The 25,946-nt window shown below is 38.8% G+C and overlaps 1 protein-coding gene across 4 annotated transcripts in view; it reads left to right on the top strand.

Annotated features, from left to right (window-relative positions):
* The window catches only part of invs (inversin), a 249,468-nt gene that overhangs the window by 58,823 nt on the left and 164,699 nt on the right, over positions 1-25,946 (top strand). For 3 of the 4 annotated variants that reach the window (XM_073054266.1, XM_073054268.1, XM_073054267.1), the window contains 2 exons: positions 4,445-4,580; positions 23,831-23,997. In XM_073054266.1, the coding sequence (XP_072910367.1) occupies positions 4,445-4,580; positions 23,831-23,997 (303 nt within the window). Of the gene's footprint in view, positions 1-4,444; positions 4,581-23,830; positions 23,998-25,946 lie in introns of those variants that run through there. The other variant, XM_073054270.1, reaches the window with a different exon arrangement.

Genomic DNA, 25,946 nt, shown 5'->3' with positions numbered 1-25,946 from the left:
AAGATTATCGTACATGTTATGAACTTGACTGAGAAACGTTACTGCAAAACAATGATGTCTGAAGTTAAAGTCCTTTCAGTCAACAATTCCACAGCAAACTTATTGTTATATTTTATTGCTGATTTATAGCTATCAACAGTGCTTCCTTATTTGTATAGTGCTATCAACAAAGTTAAATGTCTAGAGATGTCATGCAAAACATTTACACTTAAGATTTAAGTATAAGGTGCTATTAGGATAGGTGCAATGTAAAATTTATATGCCTTGATAAAGGAGAGAGAAATTTAAGGAATGAGTTATGCAGTTTAGAGGCTAAGCAGTTATTTATTTATTTATTTATTTATTGAGATGCAGCCATGGGGTAGGTCCTTCCAGTTCTTCAAGCCACATGCCCAGCAATCCCCCAATTTAATCCTAACCTAATCAGGGACAATTTAAAATGGTACATTTTTGGACTGTGGGAGGAAACTGGAGCACTTGAAGGAAACCCACATGGTCATATGGAGAACGTACAAACTCCTTACAGGCAGCGGCAGGAATGGTGAGCTGTTTAAGTCTGGGATTGGTATTGGTTAATTATTGTCACATGTACCAAGCTGCAGTAAAAAGCTTGTCTTACGTACAGTTTATACAGATCATGTTATTATACAGTGCATTGAGCCAGAATAAGGTGAAGTAATAACAATGAAGAATAAAGTGTAAAAGTTATGAGTAAAGTGTAGTCCAGGTAGACAATAAAGAGCGAGATCATAATGAGGTAGTTTGTGAGGCTGAGCTTCAATCTTATTGTACAAGAGGACCTGATAACAGTGGGATTGACACTGTCCTTGGGCCTGGTAGTACATGCGTTCAGACTTCCATATCTTCTGCCTGATGACGAGGCGAGAAGGGAGAATGTTGGGGTGGATGGTGGTCTTCGATTATGCTTGCTTTACTGCAAGAAGTATAGAAAGAATCCATTGAGATTGCCAGCTACCTCAACAGATCTCAAGAGTTCTAGGTCTAAAGGCGATAAGAAATTGGAAAGCAACAAAAAGGAATTAAAATTAAAGATAAGAATTTTTAAAACTGAGATATTGCTTATTTAGAGCCAGAAGCCAAGGTATGTAGATCAGGAAATAGTGCTGGTGTGGGGAAAACAAATAAGGAACTCTGAATTTGATGTGAGTTGGAATATGGGTACCGGTTGTCAGACTAAGCTTATAGTTTGTGACCTTACTAAAGATCTTTGCAATGTAGTTTTATAGACTTACTTGCCCAAAAGAGAGAGAATTTTTTTTTATCAGAGATGGTTTTTTCTTAAGGTGCAGTTCTTTATAAATGATTCTGAAGGATCTTTGAATGAAGTTGTGGAGGTAGATTTCTTGAATACACTTTCGACTGGGAATTGAGACATAATGTAAATAGACAAGTTTATGTCTGAAAATACTTTTGTTTTAAAGGTACCAACTCTTCCTCTACTAGCTGATGTAAAATATCTGCATTTGTTTGTCAAGCTAAACAATCAATGTTAACGTGATATAACATGAAATCGCAGCTGCTTGCTGATTTGACGTGAAAGAAACATCAACAAATTAAAAATCTTGCTGTTGAGGAATGAAATTGAGATGTTGATTTTCATTGCATGGGATTTTAATTCTTTAATTTACTGTTAAGAAAAGTGATAATTTCCCTCTTAATTTATAGGGGAAGGAAGATATTGAGAAAATGGAGGTGCTATCTTAAATTTTAAAATCTGTTGAATAGCTAAAACAGCTGTTTAGATCAACATCTATAATTTAGTCCATTTGTTCTGAATGTTTCATCTTTTGGAATATGGGTAAATCAAGAACTTGCTTTTTAAAGTGGTTGTTCAAAACACAATAAGCAGTTAATATATAAGAGCTTCATTGACTTTGAAAGTACACTTTATGATGTTGAAATCAAATAGTGAATGGCAACTGTATGATGCAGTCTTCAAAATTGCTTTTTCTTTAAGATGCACTAGTTCAGTTTTGTTTGGGGGGGGAATTAGAGAGTAGGAAAGTTTAAGTATCTTAATTACAATTATCTTCCAAGCAGCTTAGCAGTTTAATATTTACAGCAGTACATGTGAAAATGATTGTGTTTAAATCTCAACAGTTTTGGCACAGAAAAGCTCCAAATCTTTCATGAGAATTACTGATGCATTCCATAGCAGTTGCTAAGGTTTTAGACTGTGGGAGGAAAGTTAAGTGATTGAGGAGTTCCTATCACGCAAGTGTGCTGAGAGTGACTGCTGTGGTAATGATGTGGTGAATCTATGACGCTTGTTGGGGTTAGGCATGAAAATACAAGAGTTCAAATACCACCAAAAATGTACTAACTTACCATTCTCATAAATTCCATTATGCTTATTAAAAAATAAAAAAAAGAAGAAATCCTCTGTGGTTACACAAGAATAAATAGCAGACTCTTGAGCAATAAAAAAAAATATCCTTGGTATTGCACATACGAAGATGACAATTTCTTTTTGAATATCTTTGAAAATTATTTGGTGTTTTATAAATATTTGTTGAAATCTGACTTGCTTTCACTGGCATTTATTATGATTGGCCTCAAAACAGTTGATTAATCAAGTGTTTTGTGTTGAATTATTTATCCTTAAATAATTGTACGTCGGACAAAGCTGGGGGTCAGTGTCCTGGAAATTCACAAATGTGGCAGAATATGATTACTATATGCTGATAATGAGGTAGTCAAGATGCTTGAAAAAGTCAATAACATATCTTAAATTATACGTCCAACTGTTTCTGTTGTTAGATTAGGTACTTTAATTAACAAATAGATTCTGCCTGTAGTTCATTCATGGTTCTCTCGCTGCAAAGTCAGGTTATAGTTCAAACCCTGCCCTGGGCATTAAACACTAAATGCTTGTTTACCTTCAACATTAAGAGGGAAAAACAGAGATGCTCTGTTCTGAAATCTGTTTGCTCATCTAGGTAGAAGAAAATGTCTTCATATCTTTAGTTTTGGAAATTCTCCCTGATGTGCTAATTAATAATCATCCTTCAACCACTATCACAGTAATAGATTACTAGATCTTTAACTTACTGCTGCTTAGGAAAGGTATGATATAATTGCTGTGTTTCTTAAGATGTGAAATATCTCCTACCTGCTCCCCTCTCCCTCGCCTGTGGAGAGTTTCTCACAAAGCTTGTACTCTGAAAAAATTATTAAAGGTAGATGATTGGGGGTATGTTTTGACGAAGTTGGTTTATTTGTGCAAGATCAGAAAATTGAGAGTGTAATGCCCTGGTTTCATATTTTTTTACTGTTATGCTGTGTGTATTTCATTTTGTGCTCTTCTGTGAGAGCTGCTTGTTTTCAGCTAATGTTTGGTTACTGTTGAAGATAGGAGAGAGGAGAAACGTGTACCATCCAATTAGGATGGTCGGATTAAGGGGAGGTTTCTCTGGTGAAGGACACTAAGGTTGGGCTTGGAGCTTTTGTTCGAGAGGAGATGAAGAGAGTTGCATATGATCCGGTGGGAGAGCTGTTTGAGATGGGTTGCGAGCACACAAGGTGATGTGTGCTTCCACCTTGACCGAGGGCCCAGTGCACGAGTGACAGAGAAGTTGAAGATGAGCTCCAACTTGTGCACATTTGACTGTTTAATTAGAATGGGCCCTTTTCTTTTTGTTATTCTTTACTAACCCTTTAGCTAAGTTTCATAAATATAATTCCTTTAATCATTTGCAGTGTACTGTCTGTTATTGTGTGGCATTAATTTGTAACAGGATAGTGAATTACACAGCATCCACACAAACAGGGGGTTTGGGGTGGGCTCACACCTCAATCTCACAAGTTTGGTGGGGCTCAAGATTGTCTTCCCTGGACTTACGCAGCCGAGGAAGCCAGGGTGTTTCAAGAGCCGTGGGGAAACTGGCACAAAAGAGGAGATGAGGCCTAGGATACACGAGCCATGATCATAATGACTGGCAGTCCAGTGTTCTGGAGATACATGGCCTACTCCTGTTCTTATTTTATTGCATTCTTAAGTATCAACAAGCTTATACCACTATCTTTCAGATAGCAGCAACACAGTTAGGATCAGTCTCTCTTGACTCCACCCTATAACAGGCATTCCTATTATTCTCTCCTCTCCAGTTTAAGATGTGCTTGTTTCTTAAGACTAGCTTTTTTTTGTAATTTATTTTTTATTGAAGTTCATCATCAAACATTATTTCAGATGTTGTATTTCAGATATTATACATATGTATATATAATCATATATGCCACAAATCTCCACATATTATTTAACTGAAGTATATACTTAAGACTAGTTTTAGTGAAAGGCCACTAACCTAAAGATCTTCCCTCCCCAAAGTTGCTCCTTATCCTTTGAATGCTTCCAGCATTTTCCATTTTATTTACAATCTCCATACAATTAAATTATTCGACTGAAATTGTGTTGTTCTTCCAGGCTGGAACCTTGATTCGACCTGACAGGAGTGCGAGTGGCACAGAAAGCTGGGTGCCGAATGGCTCAATGCTTACCTCCCAAGTACATGCAGCTGCTGTTAATGGAGACAAGTGTACATTGCATAAGCTCATAGCAGGTGAGCAACTTTATGAATAGCATAGTGCTAAAAGAATGCATGACGTGTACTTATTTCCGTTAGGTTAAAGAAAAGGCATGAATATCTGAAAATGTAAAATTAAATGCTTTTAATGCATTTAAGGTAACGTGGATTCAAATGCTCTTATTTTCACTTGATGTGCTTCCTTTAAAAATACAAAAGCAAATGATGTCATTGGTGAGAGAGTGTATGCACAAAATGAAGCTTAACCAGTGATGAAACCTCTACCATTTTTACTTCTGCATCCACAACTTTTCCAAAAATCTTACATCTGTGCTTAATTGTCAGGCTTTTGATGAAAATTGGTTTTGTGCTGAGTAGTGTTTGACCTGATGCAGATTTCTGTTTTGTCCCTGTGTGATCCCCATGGTTATATTACCCTTTATAGTCTTGTTGGATGAGCGCCAGACTTCACTGTCATGGCGGTCCACAAAATGAAGCAGTCCGATTACAGCACGTGGATGACAGGCGATGGATGCTCATTGCCTAACTCTGGACCACCTCGTCCTGTGAAAAGGCTTTTACAGTACTTTCTGCATGTCTTTGATGATCCGAGACATTTAAAAACAGTTGAACTACATTCAAGTAATTGAAATATGAAGTGAAATAAGTAATTAATCTCTATAAACACACATTTAACTGATGATAATTAAAAATATTAATTAAAATGACCCACTTAATTTCACTTTTTTCATCCATCTCAGTGACCATATTCAAATGACTATTGTAATGCTTGTTAGTTATATCAAGCTTTACAGCGGACACCAGAGAAATAGCAATTGGAGTTTAATCTGAGCTGTATGAGGTGTTGCCTTTGGGAGGTCACTTGTAAGGGTAGATGGTCAGAATCTGTTTCCCAGGGTAGAACTATGAAGTACTGGTGGGTATGCAGTTACAGTGAGAGGGGGAATGTTTAAAGGAGATGAGCAGGTCTAAAATTTTAAATGGGGAGTGGTAGGTACCTAGAATGGACCATAGAGAGTGGTGGTGCCTGGAACAGGCTGCCTGGCATAGTGGTAGAGGCATACAATAGTGATATTTTTATGAGGTTGTTAGATAGACACATGAATGTGCAGATAATGGAGAGAAATAAGTCAGAGGAAATTAAGTTTAATTTGGTCTTGTGTTCAGTGCAGACACTGTGAGTTGAAGTGCCTGTTCCTGTGCTATACTCTTGTGTTCTGTATTGTAAAGCTGAATAGCCAAATAACAATGACATTCTACCCACAGCTGGAATCAGCTGCCTGAGAAGTTGATGGAAGCAGGAATACAATTGAGAGGAATCTGGATAGGCAATGAATGACATGTAGTCAAGTGGGACTAGTAATGGTAGAAATGATGCATGATATGGTTTACTGGAAGGTTTGTTTCAATTCTGTACAGTTCTATGACTCTGAAATTATTGAACTTCAAATTATTGATTCTAGATTTACCCAAATGGAAGATAAGGTGGTGTTCCTTAGACTTATATTTGGCCTCGTTATTAACAATACAGGAAGTCAGAGAGAGAGGACAGAGTGGGAATGAGAATAAAATGACAGACAATGTGACAAATGATATTTGGTGTGTTCATTGAATCTTCATTTGCTTTTACCAATTTGAAAGAGAGGATATTCCAAGAACCAAATGGAGTGCATGCTTCTTCACTTGGATGAGTCATTTTGGGTTCTTGGAGGGCTGGAAGTGAGCAAGTAAAAGAACAGGCACTGCATCTCCTGAACATGCAAGGGGGAGTGGCATGAGAAGGTGAATGGTTAATGCAGATTGAAGAGTGGACCAGAGTTGAAATGAGAATGGTCCCTTCAGAAGTCTGAAAGTGGAAGGAGGGAAAGGTAAGTCTGAATGTGGTTAAAATCGTAACGGTTAAGCTGTTGAATACAGAGAGTGTGAGATAGAAGGTGAAGACCAGTGTAGCTCCTTGCTCTATCTTGAGGAAGAGGAGCTGAGAGCAGCTATGGTCAAGGGTCTGCTAAGTTTAGAAAGGGGGAAGCCTTGGATCAGGTAGAACGTAAAACAGTACAGCATAGGAAGATGCTTGGGTCTGCTATTTCTGTGCCAACCATGATGCCAATCCAAACTAATCCTAAATACCTCTACATAGTACATATAATTCTATTCCCTGTTTCTTTGTGTACCTGTCTAGATGCTTCTTAAACATTGCTGTCTTTCTGCCCCCTTGGCAATACATTCTAGGCACCTACCATTCTCTGTGTATACACTCAGTGGTCACTTTATGATGTAGGCTCCTCTTGTACCTAATAAAGTGGCCACCAAGTGTATGTTTATGGTCTTCTGCTGCTGTAGCCCATCCACTTCAAGGTTCAACATGTTATGCATTCAGAGAGAGATTCCCTTCTACATACGACTGTGTAACACAAGTTTATTTGAGTTACTGTCACCTCCTTGTCAGCTTGAATCAGTCTAGTCATTCTCCTCTGATCTTTCTCACTAACAAAGTGCTTTCACCCACACAACTGCTGCTCACTGGATTTTTTTTGTTTTTCATGCCAGTCTCTGTAAATACTAGTATGTTCTGTGTAGTTTCTGAGATACTTGAAACACACCATCTGGCAGCAACAACCATTTCATGGTCAAAGTCACTTAGATCACATTTCTTCCCCATTTTGGTGTTCAGGCTGAACATCTGTGGTTTAGGAAGACAAATGCAATATTAGCATTCATTTCAAGAGGACTAGAATATAAAAGTAAGAATGTAAGATTGAAGCTTTATGAAGCATTGGTGAGGTCTCACTTGGAGTATTGTGAGCAGATTTGGGCCCCTTATTTTAGAAAGGATGTGCTGACACCGGAGAGAGTTCAAAGAAGGTTCATTAAAATGATTCCAAGATTCAAAGGCTTGTCATATGAAGAGTGTTTGATGGCTCCAGGCCTGTATTTATTATAATTCACAAGAATGAGGGGTGACCTAAATGAAATTGATTGGTGAATAGAGTGGATGTGGAGAGGATGTTTCCTATGGTGGGAGAGTCTAGAATCAGAGGACCCAGCCTCAGAATAGTGGGGCACCTTTTAGAACAGAGATGTGGAGGAATTTCGTTAGCCACAGGTGGCTCTGGAGACCATGTCTTTATGTGTATTTAAGGCAGAGTTTGGTAGATTCTTAATTGATCAGGGCTTGCAGGGATAGGGGAGAAGACAAGAGATTGGGGCTGAAAGGCAAAATGGATCAGCCATGATGAAATGGTGGATCAGGCTTGATGGGCCAAATGGCCTAATTCTGATCCTATATCTTATGGTCTAAAACAACAACATTTCCTCATTTCCTCCCTCCCACCCACACACACAAACAGACCTCCAGTCTCCAGGCTTTGGCTATTGGGCTTTGACTTCCAGACTTATGATCGACCTTCGGACTTTGATCTTAGGTACTGAATCCTGGACTATACAAAGTGCTATAAAGATTCACTGCTAATGGCCGAGCCTGAGGGTTACAGACAGGACCCCTAATTCCAGCCTTAAAATACGTGCATGCCGGCTTTTTGTCCCTTGTGCCGAGACCCACCAACCTGAACAGACCAACATCCACAGATGTTCTTTGTTTCTCGTCCATGTCACTGGCCTTCAAGCGCAGAGTAAGGCCCAGACTCTGGATATCTTTTGTTTCATGTTCATGTCACTAGCCTTCAAGAACATCCCTGTCCCTAAACCCTAACCTGACTCCTAGCTTCTCTCCCTGTGCCAAAAATCAACCCTATGAACTTAATAAAAAACAAGTAAGTCTGAGCCATGATTTTGACAGAGACCAAAGTTCTAATTTTCAGCAGAAACTCAAAAGAACTTAAGAGACCATGAGAATGCGAAGGGAGGGAGTGTAGTTAAAATAATTTTGGGAGTCTCATGATATTTAATGGATGCTCACTGCTAATCGGTCTCTGAGATGGTGATGGATCCCAAAAAGGAAAGGAGGAGTCAGGGATGTGAAGCTGAGAATAGTGTGGACATTGATAGAAGTTGAATGACACTTTTGAATTTTGAATAAGTGCAGGAAGAAGCAAAAACAGCCACTGATGTACTAAAGAAGGGTTGAGAGAGGGATCGAGTGGGACTGAAGTGAAGAAAGGGATGTAGCTTGGGTCCATTCCAATCCCATAGGTACATTATTGATCTGGAAAAAGTTTGTAAAATTAAAAGAGAACTTCAGAATCAGATATATTATCTCAGATGAATAGGACATTTAATTTCTCGTTTTGCAGCAGCAGCAAAGACATAAAATCACTATAAATTACAAAAATAAATAGTGCAAAGAATTGGAATTACAAGGTAGTGTTCATGTGTTCATGAATGGTACAGGATTCTTTGAATTCTGATGCCAGAAGCTGCTTCTAAATCCTCGAGTGTGGGCCTTCAGGCTCCTGTACCTCCTTCCTGATAGTAGTATTGAGAAGGGAGCTTATCCCAGATACTGGGGGTCCTTAGTGATGGATGTTGCCATCACCACAGCTGCTGGTGTACCTTGTTCATCATTTTATCAATATGTAGGGCCCAGAATAGATGCTGCGAGATGTTGCTGTCCAGGAACTTGAAGCTGTTCACCGTTTTCCACTGCTGACCTCTCAATGAAGGCTGATGAATGTGTCCGAACTTCCCCTTCCTGAAGTCCCCAGTCAATCTCTTCGTCCCGCTGACATTGAGTGTGAGGTTATTGATATAATACCACTCAGCCAGCCAATTTATCTCACTACTATATTGCTCTTTGTTGCCACCATCAATAGTGGTGTCATCAACGAATTTATAGATGACATTTGAGCTGTGCCTAGCCTAAGTGTAGAGAGAGTGGAACAGTGGACAGTGCACGCATATTTGCGTTGTGCCTGCGTTGATTGTCAGAGAAGAGATGTCGTTATCAATCTGCACTGATTGTGCTCTTCCAATAAAAAAGTTGAGGATCCAGTTGCAGAAGGAAGTATAGTGGCCCAGGGAAGCTTAAACACTAGAACTGAATGCTGAGCTGTAATCAATAAACAGCAGCTGACTTGTGTTTTGTGGTAGTCTAGGTGCTCCAAAGCAGAGTGGAGAGCCAGTGTATTGGCTGTCTTCTATAGATCTACTGTGGTGATGGGTGACTTGCAACAGGTCCAGGTCCTTGCTCAGGAAGGAGTTAAATCTAGTCGTAACCAGCTTTTTGCATTGCACTTCATTATAGTAGATGTGATATAGTCATTGATTGGAGCGCCCACTGCTCTTATTGGGCACTAGTATGATTACTGCTCCTTACCGAGTGTTGATGGAAGGAAATTGGCTGAAGCTTCGTTCATGGAAGAATCAGAGAACCCCCCCCCAGCCCCAACCACTGAGTGTACATTGCAGGCATTCAGATGAAAGCTTTCAGGTCACCCTGATTTCTTGGTGAGGTCATTCTTGGTCTTCACCCCATCAAAGACATTCTTCTGTTGCTGGCATTCTTGTCATTCATCCCCTTTTTGCAACTTAAAGCATACTTGATTGCTCACTTGAAAATCAACAAACTACAAATGCTAGAGATCTGAAATAGAAACAAAGAGTGCTAGAAATGCTCAGCAGGTCAGCCAGCATTTGGGGAAAGAGAAATTAAAAGTGAAGCTTTCAGTCTGAAGACCTTTCATCAGAACATTAACTCTTTTCCCTGACTGTCATACAGAGTATTTCCAAGGTTTTCTGTTTTCTCAGTTCCCCAGTTCTGACGGAAAAGGTTTTCCTTTCCACTGTATGCAGTTTGACCTGTTGTGCACTTCCTGTTTGTAGTTTGGTACTTTGAGACCAGAGTTAATAGATTAGTAGCCTGAGTGCTGGAGCAATGTCCAAGAGTAATAATTTCAGATCCAATAATAACAAGTAATAAAATTGAATTTGAATTTTTAAAGATTGATTTTAGTAATGGTAACTATTAAACTGATGGATTTGTTGTAAACAAATCACAAACAAGACAAAATCTGTGGATGCTGGAAATCTGAGCAACACACACAAAATGCTGGAGGAACTCAGCAGGCCAGGCAGCACCTAGGAAAAGAGTACAGTCGACGCATTGGGATGAAACCCTTTGGCAAGACTGGAGAAAAAATGCTGAGGAGTAGATTTAAAAGGTAGGGGTAGGAAAGAGAGAGAAACACCAGATGATGGGTGAAACCTGGAGGGGGAGGGATGAAATAAAGAGCTGGGAAGTTGATTGGTGAAAGAGACAGAAGGCCATGGAAGAAAGGAAAAGGGGGAAGGAGCACCAGAGGGAGGTGATGGGTGGGCAATGAGATAAGGTGAGAGAGGGAAAAGGGGATGGGAAATGGAGAAGGGTGGGGGGTGTGGTTGGGGGGGGGGGGGCATTACCAGAAGTTTGAGAAATAGATGTTCATGCCATCAGGTTGGAGGCTACCCAAACGCAATATAGGGTGTTGTTCCTCCAACCTGAGTGTGGCCTCATCACAGCAGTACAAGAGGCCATGGATGAACATATCGGAATGGGAATGAAAAGTGGAATTAAAATGGGAAGATTCCAGTTTTCCTGGTGGATGGAGAGTAGATGCTCTGCGAAGCGGTCTCCCATTCTACGTAGGAGGCCAGCGGTATGCAGGAGGCCACAATGGGAGCACCGAGAATAGTAAATAATCCCAACAGACTCACAAGTGGAGTGTTGCTTTATGTGGAGGGACTGTTTAGGGCCCTAGATGCTTGTGAGGGAGAAGGTGTAGGGGCAGGTGTAGCACTTGTTCTGCTTGCAAGGATAAGTGCCAGGGGAAGATCAGTGAGGAGGGATGAATGGGCAAGGGAATCGCGTAGGGAATGATCCCTGTGGAAGGCAGAAAGTGGAGGGGAAGGGAAAGATGTGCTTGGTGTTGGGATCCCGTTAGAGTTGGCAGAAGTTTCAGAGAATTATGTGCTGGATGCGGAGGCTGGTGGGGTGATAGGTGAGGACCAGAGGAACCTTATCGCTGATAGGATGATGGGAGGATTGGGTAGGAGCAGACTTGCATGAAATGGAACAGATGCGGTTGAGGGCAGCGTTGGTGGTGGAGGAAGGGAAGCCCCTTGCTTTGAAAAAGGAGGACATCTCCTTCATTATAAAATGAAAAGCCTCATCCTGAGAGCAGATGTGGCGGGCATGGAGGAATTGAGGAAAGGGGATGATGTTTTTACAAGTAGTTGGGCAGGACGAAGTGTAGTCCAGGTAGCTGTGAGAGCTCGTGGCTTTGCAATAGACATCAGCTGTCTCTGGAGATAGAGACAGTGAGATTGAAAAAGGGAAGGGAGATGTCGGAAATGGACTAGGGTGGAAGTTGGATTTTTTAATGTAAAATTTTTTAATGTATCGGGTTCATAAATGCTCTTCTATCCTTTACTGCTCCGGAACACGTGTGAGTCCAGACACACTAATGTGGTCGACTCATATTCCTCCTCACTTAGGTGCATTTAGGAATGGATGATGCATGTTAGCATTGTCAGCTGCTTCCACGTCCCCTGAATGACTAAGTTGAAAGAAAAGAGGAGCAATTAAATTGTTGATAATGTTTAAAATTCCTTTTGTGGGGATAGGGTTATGATTAATATCTTTTCAAAATCAGTTAATACTTTTATCTGTGTTTGGTGTTACTACAGTAATTCTAAACTATTATTGGAATGAACAAAATGTACTTCCTGCTAAGTGGGAAGAATAGAATTCAACCAGTTATCACTGATTTGAAAAAAGTAGCTTTTGCCAGATATGACTATGATATAACAACAGCTTTGTCAAAGTCAGGGTTAGCTCTGAGCCAAAATGAGTTTGAATTTCTTGTGTTACCATATATAATAACATGAAACTGCTATATCTTTCTCTGCTTTACTTTAACAATTGCATTCCTGGTGAGAGCCTGATGACCAATGTCTAAGTAAGTGTTGTTTTCTCCCAGCCGTTCAATTCTAAAAGAAGGAAGCGACACATTCTCATTTCTTCTGTGAACAAAGGCCCATGCTCTGTGATATTTTTAAAATGTAACCTTAAGGTACAATTTTCTCACTTTTTAATCATTTCCCATTCAGTTTGAGGGTTTGTTGTATTGTTTACGTATAAAAGTGAGCATTTCTGCCTTTAAAATATGAGGACTATACCAAGGCTGATATCTATCGTTAAAGGAGAAAATATGAGGAGAGAGCTTTTAATAGCTTTGAAAGGAATAATGTGATGATGCAGGATCTTGACCCAATACATCAACTATCCCTTTTCCTCCCCAGATGCTACTTGACCTGCTGAGTTCCTCCAACAGCTTGAGTAAACCATGTTATTGAAAGACCCAAATAAAATAATGAAGAAACTCTCTAAGACTGCAGTGTGTTAATTATGATCGATGTTCAGTTTACATCCTAAAACACAGGGCAACTTGTTGAAAATGTGTTGCCTCTAACTTCCACCGAACTGGTGTCACTGGCTCTCAGTTCTTCTGCAATTTTAGAGTAAGATTGATTGTATTCCAATTCAGATTTGTGCTAGAAGTTGTTCTTAGACAAGGTAAATGAAAATTGGGGAATACCAGCAGTGCCCATCATTTCTGCTCATGTGCTGATTACATTGGATTCAGCTGAACCTTCCTGTCTCTTGCTCAGTAACGTAAAGTTAGAGGGAGGGGGCGGACTGGAGGAGGGAGCTGAGGTTGGAAGACACGGGGAACTTAAGCATGTGCTCATTTATCAGACGATTAGATGTGATTTTGCCAGATGATTAGGAGAGGCTCCCAGCAGCGTTAGCAACCCCAAGCACTGATCTCTCAGATTGACGAAAGCACATGTGCAACTGAAGGGGTTGTCCTTTCCTGATTTACACCATTTCACCGTGTTTTAAAGCTTCTCTCCTCTGATCTTGCTATCAAAATTCTCATGCTTTCTAACTGTGCATCTGCTTCATTAATGCGTATTCCAAAAATGAAGAAATACTCAAATGGTAAAATAGTACAACCGTGGCTGACAAGGGAAGTCAAAGCTATTGTAAAAGCAAATGAAAGGGCATACAAACAAAGCAAAAATTAGTGGGAATATAGAGGATTAGGAAGTTTTTAAAAACCTACAAGAGCAACTAAAAAAATCATTAGGAGGGAAAAGATGAAATATGAAAGCAAGCTAGCAAATAGTATCAAAGTGGATAGTAAAAGTTTTTTCAACTATGTTAAAAATAAAAGAGAAATGAGAGTGGATATAGGACCACTAGAAAACGAGGCAGGAGAAATAATAACGGGGACAAGGAGATGGCTGATGAACTAAATGAGTATTTTGCATCAGTCTTCACTGTGGAAGACATTAGCAGTATGCCTGATGTTGTCATGTGTGAAGGAAGAGAATTGGGTGCAGTTACTGTTACAAGAGAGAAGGTGCTCAAAAAACTGAAAGACCTAAAGATACATAAGTCACCCGGACCAGTAGAACTGCACCCTAAGGTTGTGAAAGATGTAGCATTAGAGATTGTGGTGGTATTAGAAATGATCTTTCAAAAATCATTGGACTCTGGCATGGTGCCGGAGGACTGGAAAATTGCAAAAGTCACTCCACTCTTTAAGAAAGGAGGAAGGCAGCAGAAAGGAAATTATAAACCAGTTAGCCTGACCTCAGTGGTTGGGAAGATGTTAGAGTCAATTGTTAAGGATGAGATGATGGAATACATGGTGACACAGGACAAGATAGTACAAAGTCAGCATGGTTTTCTTCAGGGAAAATCCTGACTGACGAACCCATTGGAATTCTTTGAGGAGATTACAAGTAGGATAGATAAAGGGGATGTAGTGGATATTGTATAGTTGGACTATTAGAAGGCCTTTGACAAGGTGCCAACAATGACACTGCTTACCAAATTAAGAGCCCATGACGGTTAGAGCATTGGAGCATTGGCTGATTGGTAGGAGTCAGCGAGTGGGAATAAAAGGAGCCTTTTCTGCTTGGCTGACAGTGACTAGTGGTGTTCCGCAGGGGCCAGTGTTGGGACCACTTCTTTTTATGCTGTATATAAATGATTTAGATGATGGAATAGATGTTTTCGTTGCCAGGTTTGCAGATGATATGAAGATTGGTGGAGGGGCAAGTAGTGTTGGGGAAACAGACAGGATGCAGAAGGACTTGGACAGATTAGAAGAATGGGCAAGAAAGTGGCAACTAAAATACAATGTTGCAAAATGCATGGTCATGCACTTTGGTAGTAGAAGTAAATGTGTGGACTGTTTTCTAAACAGGGAGAAAATCCAGGAATCTGAAATGCAGAGAGACTCGAGAGAGGATGTGATGCTGAGGCTTTATAAGGCACTGGTGATGCCTCACCTTGAGCACTGTGAACAGTTTTGGTCCCTCATGTTAGAAAAGATGTGCTGGCATTGGAGGTGGTCCAGAGGAGGTTCACAAGGATGATTCAAGTCAAGTCAAGTCACTTTTTATTGTCATTTTGACCATAACTGCTGGTACAGTACACAGTAAAAATGAGACAGTGTTTTTCAGGACCATAGTGCTACATGAAACAATGCAAAAACTACACTGAACTATGTAAAAACAACACAGAAAAAACTACACTAGACTACAGACCTGCAGTCTGCATAAAGTGCACAAAACAGTGTAGCATTACAATAAATAATAAACAAGACTTTAGGCACAGTAAGTTGGTGTCAGTCCGGACTCTGGGTATTGAGGAGTTTGATGGCTTGGGGGAAGAAACTGTTACATAGTCTGGTCGTGAGAGCCCGAATGCTTCGGTGCCTTTTCCCAGATGGCAGGAGGGAGAAGAATTTGTATGAGGGGTGCGTGGGGTCCTTCATAATGCTGTTTGCTTTGCGGATGCAGCGTGGAGTGTAAATATCCGTAATGGCGGGAAGAGAGACCCCGATGATCTTCTCAGCTGATCTCACTATCCGCTGCAGGGTCTTGCGATCTGAGATGGTGCAATTTCCGAACCAGGCAGTGATGCAGCTGCTCAGGATGCTCTCAATACAACCTCTGTAGAATGTGATGAGGATGGGGGGTGGGAGATGGACTTTCCTCAGCCTTTGCAGAAAGTAGAGACACTGCTGGGCTTTCTTTGCTATGGAGCTGGTGTTGAGGGACCAGGTGAGATTCTCCGCCAGGTGAACACCAAGAAATTTGGTGCTCTTAATGATCTCTACCGAGGAGCCGTGGATGTTCAGTGGAGAGCGGTCACTCCGTGCCCTCCTGAAGTCAACAAACATCTCTTTTGTTTTTTTCACATTCAGAGACAGGTTGTTGGTTCTGCACCAGTCCATTAGCCTCTGCACCTCCTCTCTGTACGCTGACTCGTTGTTCTTGCTGATGAGACCCACCACAGTCATGTCATCAGCAAACTTGATGATGTGGTTTGAGCTGTGTGTTGCAGCACAGTCGTGGGTGAGCAGAGTGAACAGCAGTGGACTAAGAATGAAAGGGTTATCATATGAGGAACTTTTCATGGCTCTGGGTCTGTACTCGCTGGAATTTAGAAGGACGAGGGGTGATATCATTGAAACCTTTCGAATATTGTAAGGCCTATACAGTGTAGGTGTGGAAAGGATGTTTCCCATGGTGGGAGAGTCTAGGACAGGAGGGCACAACCTCAGGATAGAGGGGCGCCCTTTCAAAACAGATGTGGAGAAATTTATTTTGCCGAAGGGTGGTGAATTTGTGGAATTTGTTGCCACTGTGGAGGCCAGGTCATCAGGTGTATTTAAGGCAGAGATTGATAAGTTCTTAATTGGACATGGCATCAAAGATTACAGGAAGAAGGACGGTAACTGGGATTGATGAGGAGATTTTTTTTTAAAAAGGGTCAGCCATGATTAAATAGTGGAGCAGACTTGATGGGCCAGATGGCCTAATTTTGCTCCTATGTCTTATGGTCTTGATGTACCTTTGATTTGGATGTGGGAAGTGGAATACCTTTTCAAACTTTGCTACTCAGTAGTGTGTTGCTTAAGCCTATAAAGCCACATCAAAGAAACGCCTGTTTGCTAAAATGCAAAACCACTTCACTATATAAATATTAATTCACATTCTCCGAAGGACTCTCTCCTTCCAAACTGGTATTGTAACTGTATATTTTATTATCCAGGCTATATTTCACACTGATACTTTCTTTTTAGATAGATAGATAGATACTTTATTCATCCCCATGGGGAAATTCAACTTTTTTTCCAATGTCCCATACACTTGTTGTAGCAAAACTAATAACATACAATACTTAACTCAGTAAAAAATATGATATGCATCTAAATCACTATCTCAAAAACCATTAATAATAGCTTTTAAAAAGTTCTTAAGTCCTGGCGGTTGAATTGTAAAGCCTAATGGCATTGGGGAGTATTGACCTCTTCATCCTGTCTGAGGAGCATTGCATCGATAGTAACCTGTCGCTGAAACTGCTTCTCTGTCTCTGGATGGTGCTATGTAGAGGATGTTCAGAGTTTTCCATAATTGACCGTAGCCTACTCAGCGCCCTTCGCTCAGCTACCGATGTTAAACTCTCCAGTACTTTGCCCAGTAATTTTCCAGTAATTTGTTTCTTCAGATTGTAAGTGGCAGGTCTTTTTCATACTACATCTGTTTCCAGATGATCATTTCTACTTTTTGTCCTTTTCCTTTTATATCTCTGTCTATCAATATGTTGATAGAAAATTAACAGAAAATGATGTTCAATATGTATGACACAAATATTTTTGGAGATAATAGGGTTGATTTTATTCCAGTGGACTACTTGGGGGGACAGTGGGTGATGGGAGAGAGTAAAATCATATACACTCCCTACCTTTCACAGTATGTTTTGTATTATGTTTTAAATTAAGCATTGTTTTAGCAAACACTACTGTAATTCAGTAGTCAGGATTATACACCAAAGATGACAAACCCTAGTTTATATGCATTGTTTTATTTTCATATATAATTGGAGATGTTTATTTATATTACTTACAAAATTTAACAGTGGCGTTCTTTGAACAGTTAGTGTGTTGTCTGTTGTATTACCTTTACACTTCTGTTGTCTTTTCTCTTTACATACATTTCAACAATAATTATACATCCAAATTATATGTTCTTTCGAACACTGGGGTTATGAAAAGTTGCAATTTAGGTGCAAGCCCTTTCAACAGTAAACTTCTTCCCAAAGTGCAAATGTCACAATTTCTTTTGTTCTGGTGGAGAAAGTTGGAGGATTCACCGGTCAGCAGCAACTAACCACAGCTGTTTCAGTTCTATTTGGAAGGTAACTGGGTGTTTACTTGAAGCTGCTCCCAGTGTCACATGGCCTTCAGGCCCAGATTTACTTTCTTGGATGGATCTGAGAAGCAGTGGATGAGATGGATTAGAGACCTGTGCAATTAAAAATAATGGAAATATTCAGTAGGCACAATGTAAATGCAAGTCCTAACATCAATAATAGAGTTGACATTTCAGGGTGATGAGCTTCATTAGAGCTTTCACAGCTTCTCTGTTACCTTTGCCATCAGGGCATACAGCATAATGGATAAGGAAGGCATGCAGACTGGTTAAACCTCCAAGTTATCAAAGCTTTTGTTTTGGTCTCACTTTATTTGCAAAGGACAAATATCATAATCTGTGATTCACAGCTACATGAAGCAAATGGCCAAGACCAAAAAATGGGTCAACCTTCCCCTTGACCTTAAAGAATATGCTGAAGGTTTTACATGAGTAGCTGTGTTTCCTCAATTTAATTTGACTCTATATATGTCTTTTGGGACACCTGAATGAAAAATCGACCAACACCCCCATCCGTCTAATCTAAAACATTAAAGAACAGTTGAATACAGACAAAATGTTGATTAGCTCAAACTCATTTGGGATAGCACATAGAGCTTGTCCTTATACAGCCTATAAAAGTGGCAATTTATTCACCGCTCAGTCCTGCCAAAGGGTTTCGGCCCGAAACATTGACTGTACTTTTTCCCATAGGTGCTGCCTGGCTTGTTGAGTTCCTCCAGCATCTTGTGTGTGTTGCTCAGATTTCCAGCATCTGCAGATTTTCTCTTGTTTGTAATTCATTTATATTTTAATGGAAATAGCCTCAAATTGAGACTTCTGTCATTCTATTGGAATTACTTTATTATTGTCACATAGTATATCTAGCAACAGTGAAAAGCTTGTCTTGCATAGTGTTTTTAGACCAACTCATTATAAACTGCATTGGAATGGTGCAGGATAAAACATTAGCAATGCTGAATAAAGTGTAAAAGCTACAGAGAAAGTGCAGTGCAATGAGACAGTAAGGCACAAAATCATAAAAAGGTAGATTTGAAGTCAAGAGTCCATCTTATCATACCAATGGAATTATAACAGTAGAAGCTGTCCTTGATCCTGGTGCCACATGCTTTCTGGCTCTTGTATTTCCTGAGATGGGAGAAGAGAGAATATCCAGAGTGGGAGGGATTTTTGCTTTTGCTGTCTGCGCCACCTTCCATCTTGAAGTCGGTGACTATCTCTTTTGTTTTGCTGATTTTGAGGGTAAGGCTGTTGTAAGCTTTGCATCTCCCCTATGTACTTAAGACTCATTGTCACTTGAGATGGTGGTGATACCATTTGCAAACTTGTAGATGGAGTTGAAGCAGAATCAGGCCATGCAATCATGAATGTACAGGGAGTAGAGTTAGAAGGCTGAGGATGCAACCTGTGGAGCACGAGTGTTTAAAATAATCATGCCAGAGGTGTAGTTGCCAATCCTTACTGATTGTGGTTTGATGGTCAGGAAATTGAAAATCGAGTTGCAGAGGAAGGTGTTGACTCCGAGATCTCAGAATTTGGTGTTTCGTTGAAATTATAGTTAGTATTGAAGGCAAAGCTGCAATAAATAAACAACAGTCTGATGTCTTATGTCTGTACTGCACAGATGCTTCAGAGATGAGGGTAGCACAAGAATATGAGATAGATAGATAGATAGATACTTTATTCATCCCCATGGGGAAATTCAACTTTTTTTTTCCAATGTCCCATACACTTGTTGTAGCAAAACTAATTACATACAATATGATATGCATCTAAATCAATATCTCAAAAAGCATTTATAATAGCTTTTAAAAAGTTCTTAAGTCCTGGCAGTTGAATTGTAAAGCCTAATGGCATTGGGGAGTATTGACCTCTTCATCCTGTCTGAGGAGCATTGCATTGATAGTAACCTGTCGCTGAAACTGCTTCTCTGTCTCTGGATGGTGCTATGTAGAGGATGTTCAGAGTTTTCCATAATTGACCGTAGCCTACTCAGCGCCCTTCGCTCAGCTACCGATGTTAAACTCTCCAGTACTTTGCCCACGACAGAGCCCGCCTTCCTTACCAGCTTATTAAGAATATGGTGTTTGCTTTAGACCTATTTTGCATTTGGCAAATTGCAGTGGATCAAGGTTATCTGGGAGGCTAGAGCTAATGTGTGGCATGATCAGCCTCTATCTATAAGATTATAATAAAATATTATAAAAGAGACTATAATATATCTATCTATGATAGTGTTCAATGCTTAACGATCAACAAACACAAAATAAAATAAATGACTGAATTTGGTACAGTTTATAATTGAAGAATTCATTTGGCTAGGCATGTACCTCCCATATAATATTTATTTTTGCTCACTTGTAGAGGACTTAATGATAAACACAAAAGATGCTAGAAAAACTCAACAAATCTGTGAAAAGTGTAAGGAATTAGAGACACTGCCATGCCATCTTTGTATTGTCACTTATGTGCTGGTCCCAGGACACATCCTTTGATATGATAACACCAAGGAATTTAAAGTTACTGACCATCCAGCTCCACTTCCCTGATGAGGACTGGCACATGGACTTCAGGTGTCCTCCTGATTTAGGCATAATTGGTAGAAAATGGCCATTTTTCCAAATAACTGCCTTGTTTTTGTATCATTTGAAGAAATTGTACAGTTCTCATTCTTTTAGAATGACCTTTGTTCCTCCTCATAGGATTTTCAAACGGCTGGATTCCCTACTTGCTGAATGTATTTAATGAACTAACAGACAGGCTTTTTTTCTGGAAAATTTAATAAACAGTTTCAGTATATAATGTTATTTCTCAGTTGTGCAGTTTGTATGTAACACAAAGATTCTCAGTGTGCATGCAGTTAGGAGGCCACATTACTCTTCATTTTAAGTCTATTATATGTTCTTTCCTCTGATGCATTTGAGTATTATGATCATTTGTGGACATTATTCCGAACTGCATTCCACAGCTAGTTACGTTACATAATATACACACTCTTTATATTGAACAGTACATTTGGTCATGAAGCCTGATACAAAAATATAATTTTACTTCATGATTTACTGTTAAAGTTTTAGTAGTAATTGGTGGTGGAGGGGGGGAACTATGGCTTTGCAACTACGTAATTTTTGAGAGGACTAGTCAGTGGTTGCTCTGATAATTTTCTGTAACTGTAGTGAGAGCATAATGTAAATTACATTCTGTTATTTCCCCCACCCTTCCTCCACACCCCATATTAAAAAAAACTGTGATGTCTGTAATCTATCTGTCACTTCCCTTAATGGCATGCCTAAGCTCAGGGGCACACTCTGGGAATCTGGTCCCTTGCCAAACCCGCACTGTAATTTAGCATTTGCAGCTGAAATGTTGTGCAGTAGAACTTCAGCTCTACTCTCTACATCTTATTTGATGGAAGAAACCTTCTGAGCAGCATCCATCTTGTTTGTATTTCACGTACAGACTGGATGCTTTTTTGGAAAAAAAAGGCAGAAATCTTATTGAAATAATAACGTTGATTTTGAGCAGTCTGTTAAACATGCTTTTCAAAATGAACACGTACTGGTAGTAGTTGCAAAATGACATGATGGAGATTGTCACAATCATAAATCAGTACGATTTTGAAACCTGTCATTTATCTTGACACCGATAGATAATAAAGTGGTCACTTTAGTTCAATACGTGTTGCTGTAAAGTAGTTTAATAGCAACTAATAGATTACGATTCACTAAATTCTATAGGCTTGTTCTTTGTAAATGTATTTTAATTACTTTTGTTTTGATACATATGAAAGTAAAAAATCATTGAGGGAATTAATGAAAAATCTGTAATGCTGGAGCAGAATTTTATTTTTTGGAACATTGATACAGAAAATTAATTGCCATCCACAGCAGTAACTGCATTTATATTGCTATTTCTAAAGACCCTCACCTCTTTGACAGTCATATTCCTTTTAATCCAGTTACTGCTACTGCAATATGGAAAATACAGTTACTTTGATACCACAATATATATTAAGATGCTAAAAGGGATGCAACACCACAACTATAAAGCAAATAACTATATAATTGACAAAGCAAACCACCTTTTCTTGCCAACAGAGATACAAGACTATGAACTAAAAATATCTTTGTTTTTTGTACATAACACACCTTTTCTATTAGGTATTCCCATTTGTACTAGTATGTTTAAAATAAAAATCCTTGTGAGAACTTGAACCTTTGGAAAATTAAAAGCGCTGGATATTAGGACTGAGAGGAAAATAGATGTAGTGCTGTATGTTAATGCATCATTTATTGCATTGTAAATGGCATCCCATAGGACAAGTAGTTTATATAAGGTAGGATATGATAGATTATAGTCCCTGATTTATGATAATTGTATTTCTATTCCATATATTAGGGAAATATCTGTGTTTGTGATTTAATTGTAATCATACTTCATATAAAATTTTAATCAATAGTGGTTATTATGCCTTTATTTACCCTGTTGTATAGAATTTCATATTTTTTATTAATTCCAGAATTCTCATAGAAAGTTAAAGGAATGCATGTGATGTATGTAGTGTAATGTGATATTTTTGAAGAGATAGTGTATTATGCAAAGTGTCATAAAGTCATACAGTGTAAGAAATCTCTTCAGCCTGCTATGTGCATGAATGCCATCAAGTCCCTATGTATACTAATCCCATATTCCTGAATTTGATCTATTGTCTTTATACTATAGTGACTAGAGTATACTTCTAAATATTTAAATACAGTGAGAGTACTTGCCCAACTGTAAAGCCCTTCTGATTTCAACTTCATTCTCAGTTGAAAAGAATTATTCCTCAAGTCCTTTCTAAATCTCAGATCCCTTACTTTAAACTTATGCTCTCTGTCATAAACCCCTTTGGTAGGAGGTAGATAGCGAGAAACTGTTCCCATCAATGCTCCTCATAATTTTGAATATTTCAATTGGATTACTTCTCTGTTCAAGAAAAGCAAGCCATTCTATCTGGTCACCTGTTGTAATTCATTCCATTCTAAATAACATTCTGGCCGAATCTCTTTTACACATTGTTCAGTGGAGGATTACGGATTTCAGGATATTGGACAAAGAGATGTTTAGCTTAGAGCACTGGTAGAAGAATGGGAGGGAGTGGGGCTATAGTGTGTCACAGAAAAAGAGCAGGCAAGTTCTCACAGCATTGGTCTGGATCGATTGAGGAGCTTGCAATGTGTTATTTAATTGAAGCGAGAAAAGTACTGCTGAGTAAGAGCTTGCTTAAAACATTGCTTATTCTGTCAATTTCTGTTGATGAGTCATTGCTTTGAGCGAATTGTCTGTCAGGCCTGCCTATAGTAAATTAACTTTAGAGATGAATATTAGTTGGAAGACTTTTTGCCATGTGCTAAGGCTGCGAAGAAGTTTAAAAACATGAAAGTTTATTTGTTTATTAGCACAGCTGGGGAGGTTGCAGAGGAATTAGAATGAGAAATTCATAGTTCTGAAATTGCAGCTCAGAAGGGGCTACAAGCTAAGCTAGAATTGGACATACTGGATCCTGATCTTATTGGTCATTCCACAGACCTTTTTAAGAAATAAAATTTCCAAGCAAGATATGTAGGAGATAGTTGAAGATGATGATGTCCAATGCTCTGAGTTTTTAATTTTGCCCAGTTACTGAGTGATTATTAGATTGACCATCACAATGCCAAAGCACTTGACAAATGCTTTCCCTTCCATATGGTTTGCTGTGTTTGGTCTGCTGTAAGGAGGGATTGATGAATCATATTGCTGCTGCAATTGGTGTTGGATTCACAGAAACAATATTTAACCACAGACAAAGAAAGATTATTTCTCTTAATGTCACCCAAGTTTCATAGAGGTGCAATAGTCTATACACTTTCTACAGACTATAAACCTATTAGAGTTAAATTGCATGAGTTGAAACAATTTGTTCTAATTATCTATGTTAGCAGCAAAGTAATTAAATTATCTAATACAACATTTAAAACAAACTTAATTTGCTCTTTCTCCCAAATTTTTAAATTCAGCAAATCCAGATTTAAAAGATACAGAGGACCAGTTTGGCCGGACGCCACTGATGTATTGTGTGCTTGCTGACAGATTGGACTGTGCTGAAGCACTCCTTAAAGCTGGAGCTAATGTCAACAAAGCAGATCGCAGCCAGAGGACAGCTTTACATCTTGCAGCACAGAAGGTGAGTGTGATTTTTGAGTTCCCTATCCAAAGAAGTGAAGAAGCATTTTACTTGAGTTTACATGGTATTTATTTTTGTAGATCTATTTTGGTATATTGAAGCATATGAGTTATGATGAATTGCAGAGGACCTCTAGTTCATACAGCATTCCACATTTATTCTAACTTATTCTTCACATAAAACAGTTCCTAACTTAGTAGAAGGAATGCAATGGCATGGATTTTGCAGCAAAACATTTGCAGGTAACTGATAAAAGCTTCAAGACTTCAGTGAATTCAGCAGCTTGGTACAGGAGCAGTGCTGTCCCCATTTGTTTTAATGGAGACAATGAAGTATGAGGGACCAGGTAGATTTTAGTTTATATTTTGTGAATTGTTTGACTGTTTATTTCCTACCTGGTCTATTTAGCAATGATTGTAAAACTGTTTTATTACAGAAAGGGGTAATTATTTTGTTCTTTGTTACAAGTAACCTTATCTAATATCTCTTCATCATCTAAGCAAGCATATTCATGTAAACTTTGAGCAGCAGGTTCTTGACACACAGTTAAGTTCTGCTTATTTGATCATGTGCACCAGTTGCATAATGTACTCTGAAACAACTGCTCTGAATAAGAGTTTGGATTGTTAGTTACATGCCTAAAACTCATGGTCAATCTATCATTCTATTCTCTCTTAATATCTTTATGATAAGTATGATTCTGATTTAATCCAAATTTAGCTGTAATTCTTGAAAATTCTTAATTTGATTAGTGTACATATTTTATGTCACATTTTTATTCTAAACCCCTTTATATCATGCATCATGCTGTATCTTTTTTTATAAACAATTCATTAAGCTTGAAATGATACCACTCTGGGGAAAAACTAGTAGCTAATTTGCTCTCAAGAAAATAAATCACAAAGAAGTCCCAACAAAATCAGATAAATGATCAATCATTGTTTTTGTTTGTTCAGGGAGTCATTTTTGGTTAGGATGTTTGAAGAAGTCCATGTTCATCAGTGAAAAGGACCTCAATATTTTTGCATCAAACCAATTTGGTAGATAACAAAATATGAGATGACAGTATTTCTTCAGTTCTGCATTGAAGCATCAAGCTTTCAAATGTGCTTCAGTTTGGAGAAGGAATTTCTGTGAATAGCAAACAAAGCATAAAAATTGATTTTTCTTCTATAATAGTGAAGAGAGTGGCACTGCACCTATGCTGATAGTTTATATGCTTATTAAATTACTATTTTTGTCAATATATTCTGTGACATTTGTTATTGCAATATAAAATACTTTTTGGTGCTTTATTTTATTTGCTTCAATAAGATGGCCATTTTTGGAATATTTAATATGAACACTCACGGAACAGTCTAGCCTCTCAGTTCAGTAGCACTTTGTAGCAAAATGTACTTCACTTACCATTGGTATTTGGTAAGATTGGTTGTCTTCCAGATCTCACCATCATCAGTGTTTGTGTTTTACCTTTTGAAACACATTTCAGAACCTATTTTTAAACAGAAAATTCTGGAAACACTTGACAGGGTAGCATCTGTGGAAAGATTTTATTCAACGGTATGCCAGCTTTAAATATGATGGGTGTTTTGAGATACTAATTTGCTACTTTGCACACCATAATTTCTTCACTGATACAAAGGCCAACTAATAAAGTATATCTTAACCTAGAAATTGAAACAAAACTTGAGCATGCAGAGAATTTATTTAAAGATATGGTTGAGGTAAATGCCTGTCATGTAGGCTGCTATTGACAAATGCAACCTGGTATTGACATTGTGTCCCTTGATGATAGTTGCTTTCCAGACTTAGCTTCTCTGGTCAAATTCCTTAATTGTTCTGGCCTTTCATTCAGTCAAAGCTGGAACAGCACTATAGGAAAAAGAAGAGGGGCAAATGCTATTACTAGTCTGGCAAAGCACACCATCTGTACTGCTGTGAACAATCAT

The sequence above is a fragment of the Hemitrygon akajei genome, chromosome 8 (genome assembly GCF_048418815.1).
Source record: "Hemitrygon akajei chromosome 8, sHemAka1.3, whole genome shotgun sequence".
Taxonomy (NCBI): Eukaryota; Metazoa; Chordata; class Chondrichthyes; order Myliobatiformes; family Dasyatidae; genus Hemitrygon; species Hemitrygon akajei.
This window is presented reverse-complemented; position numbering and strand designations above follow the sequence as displayed.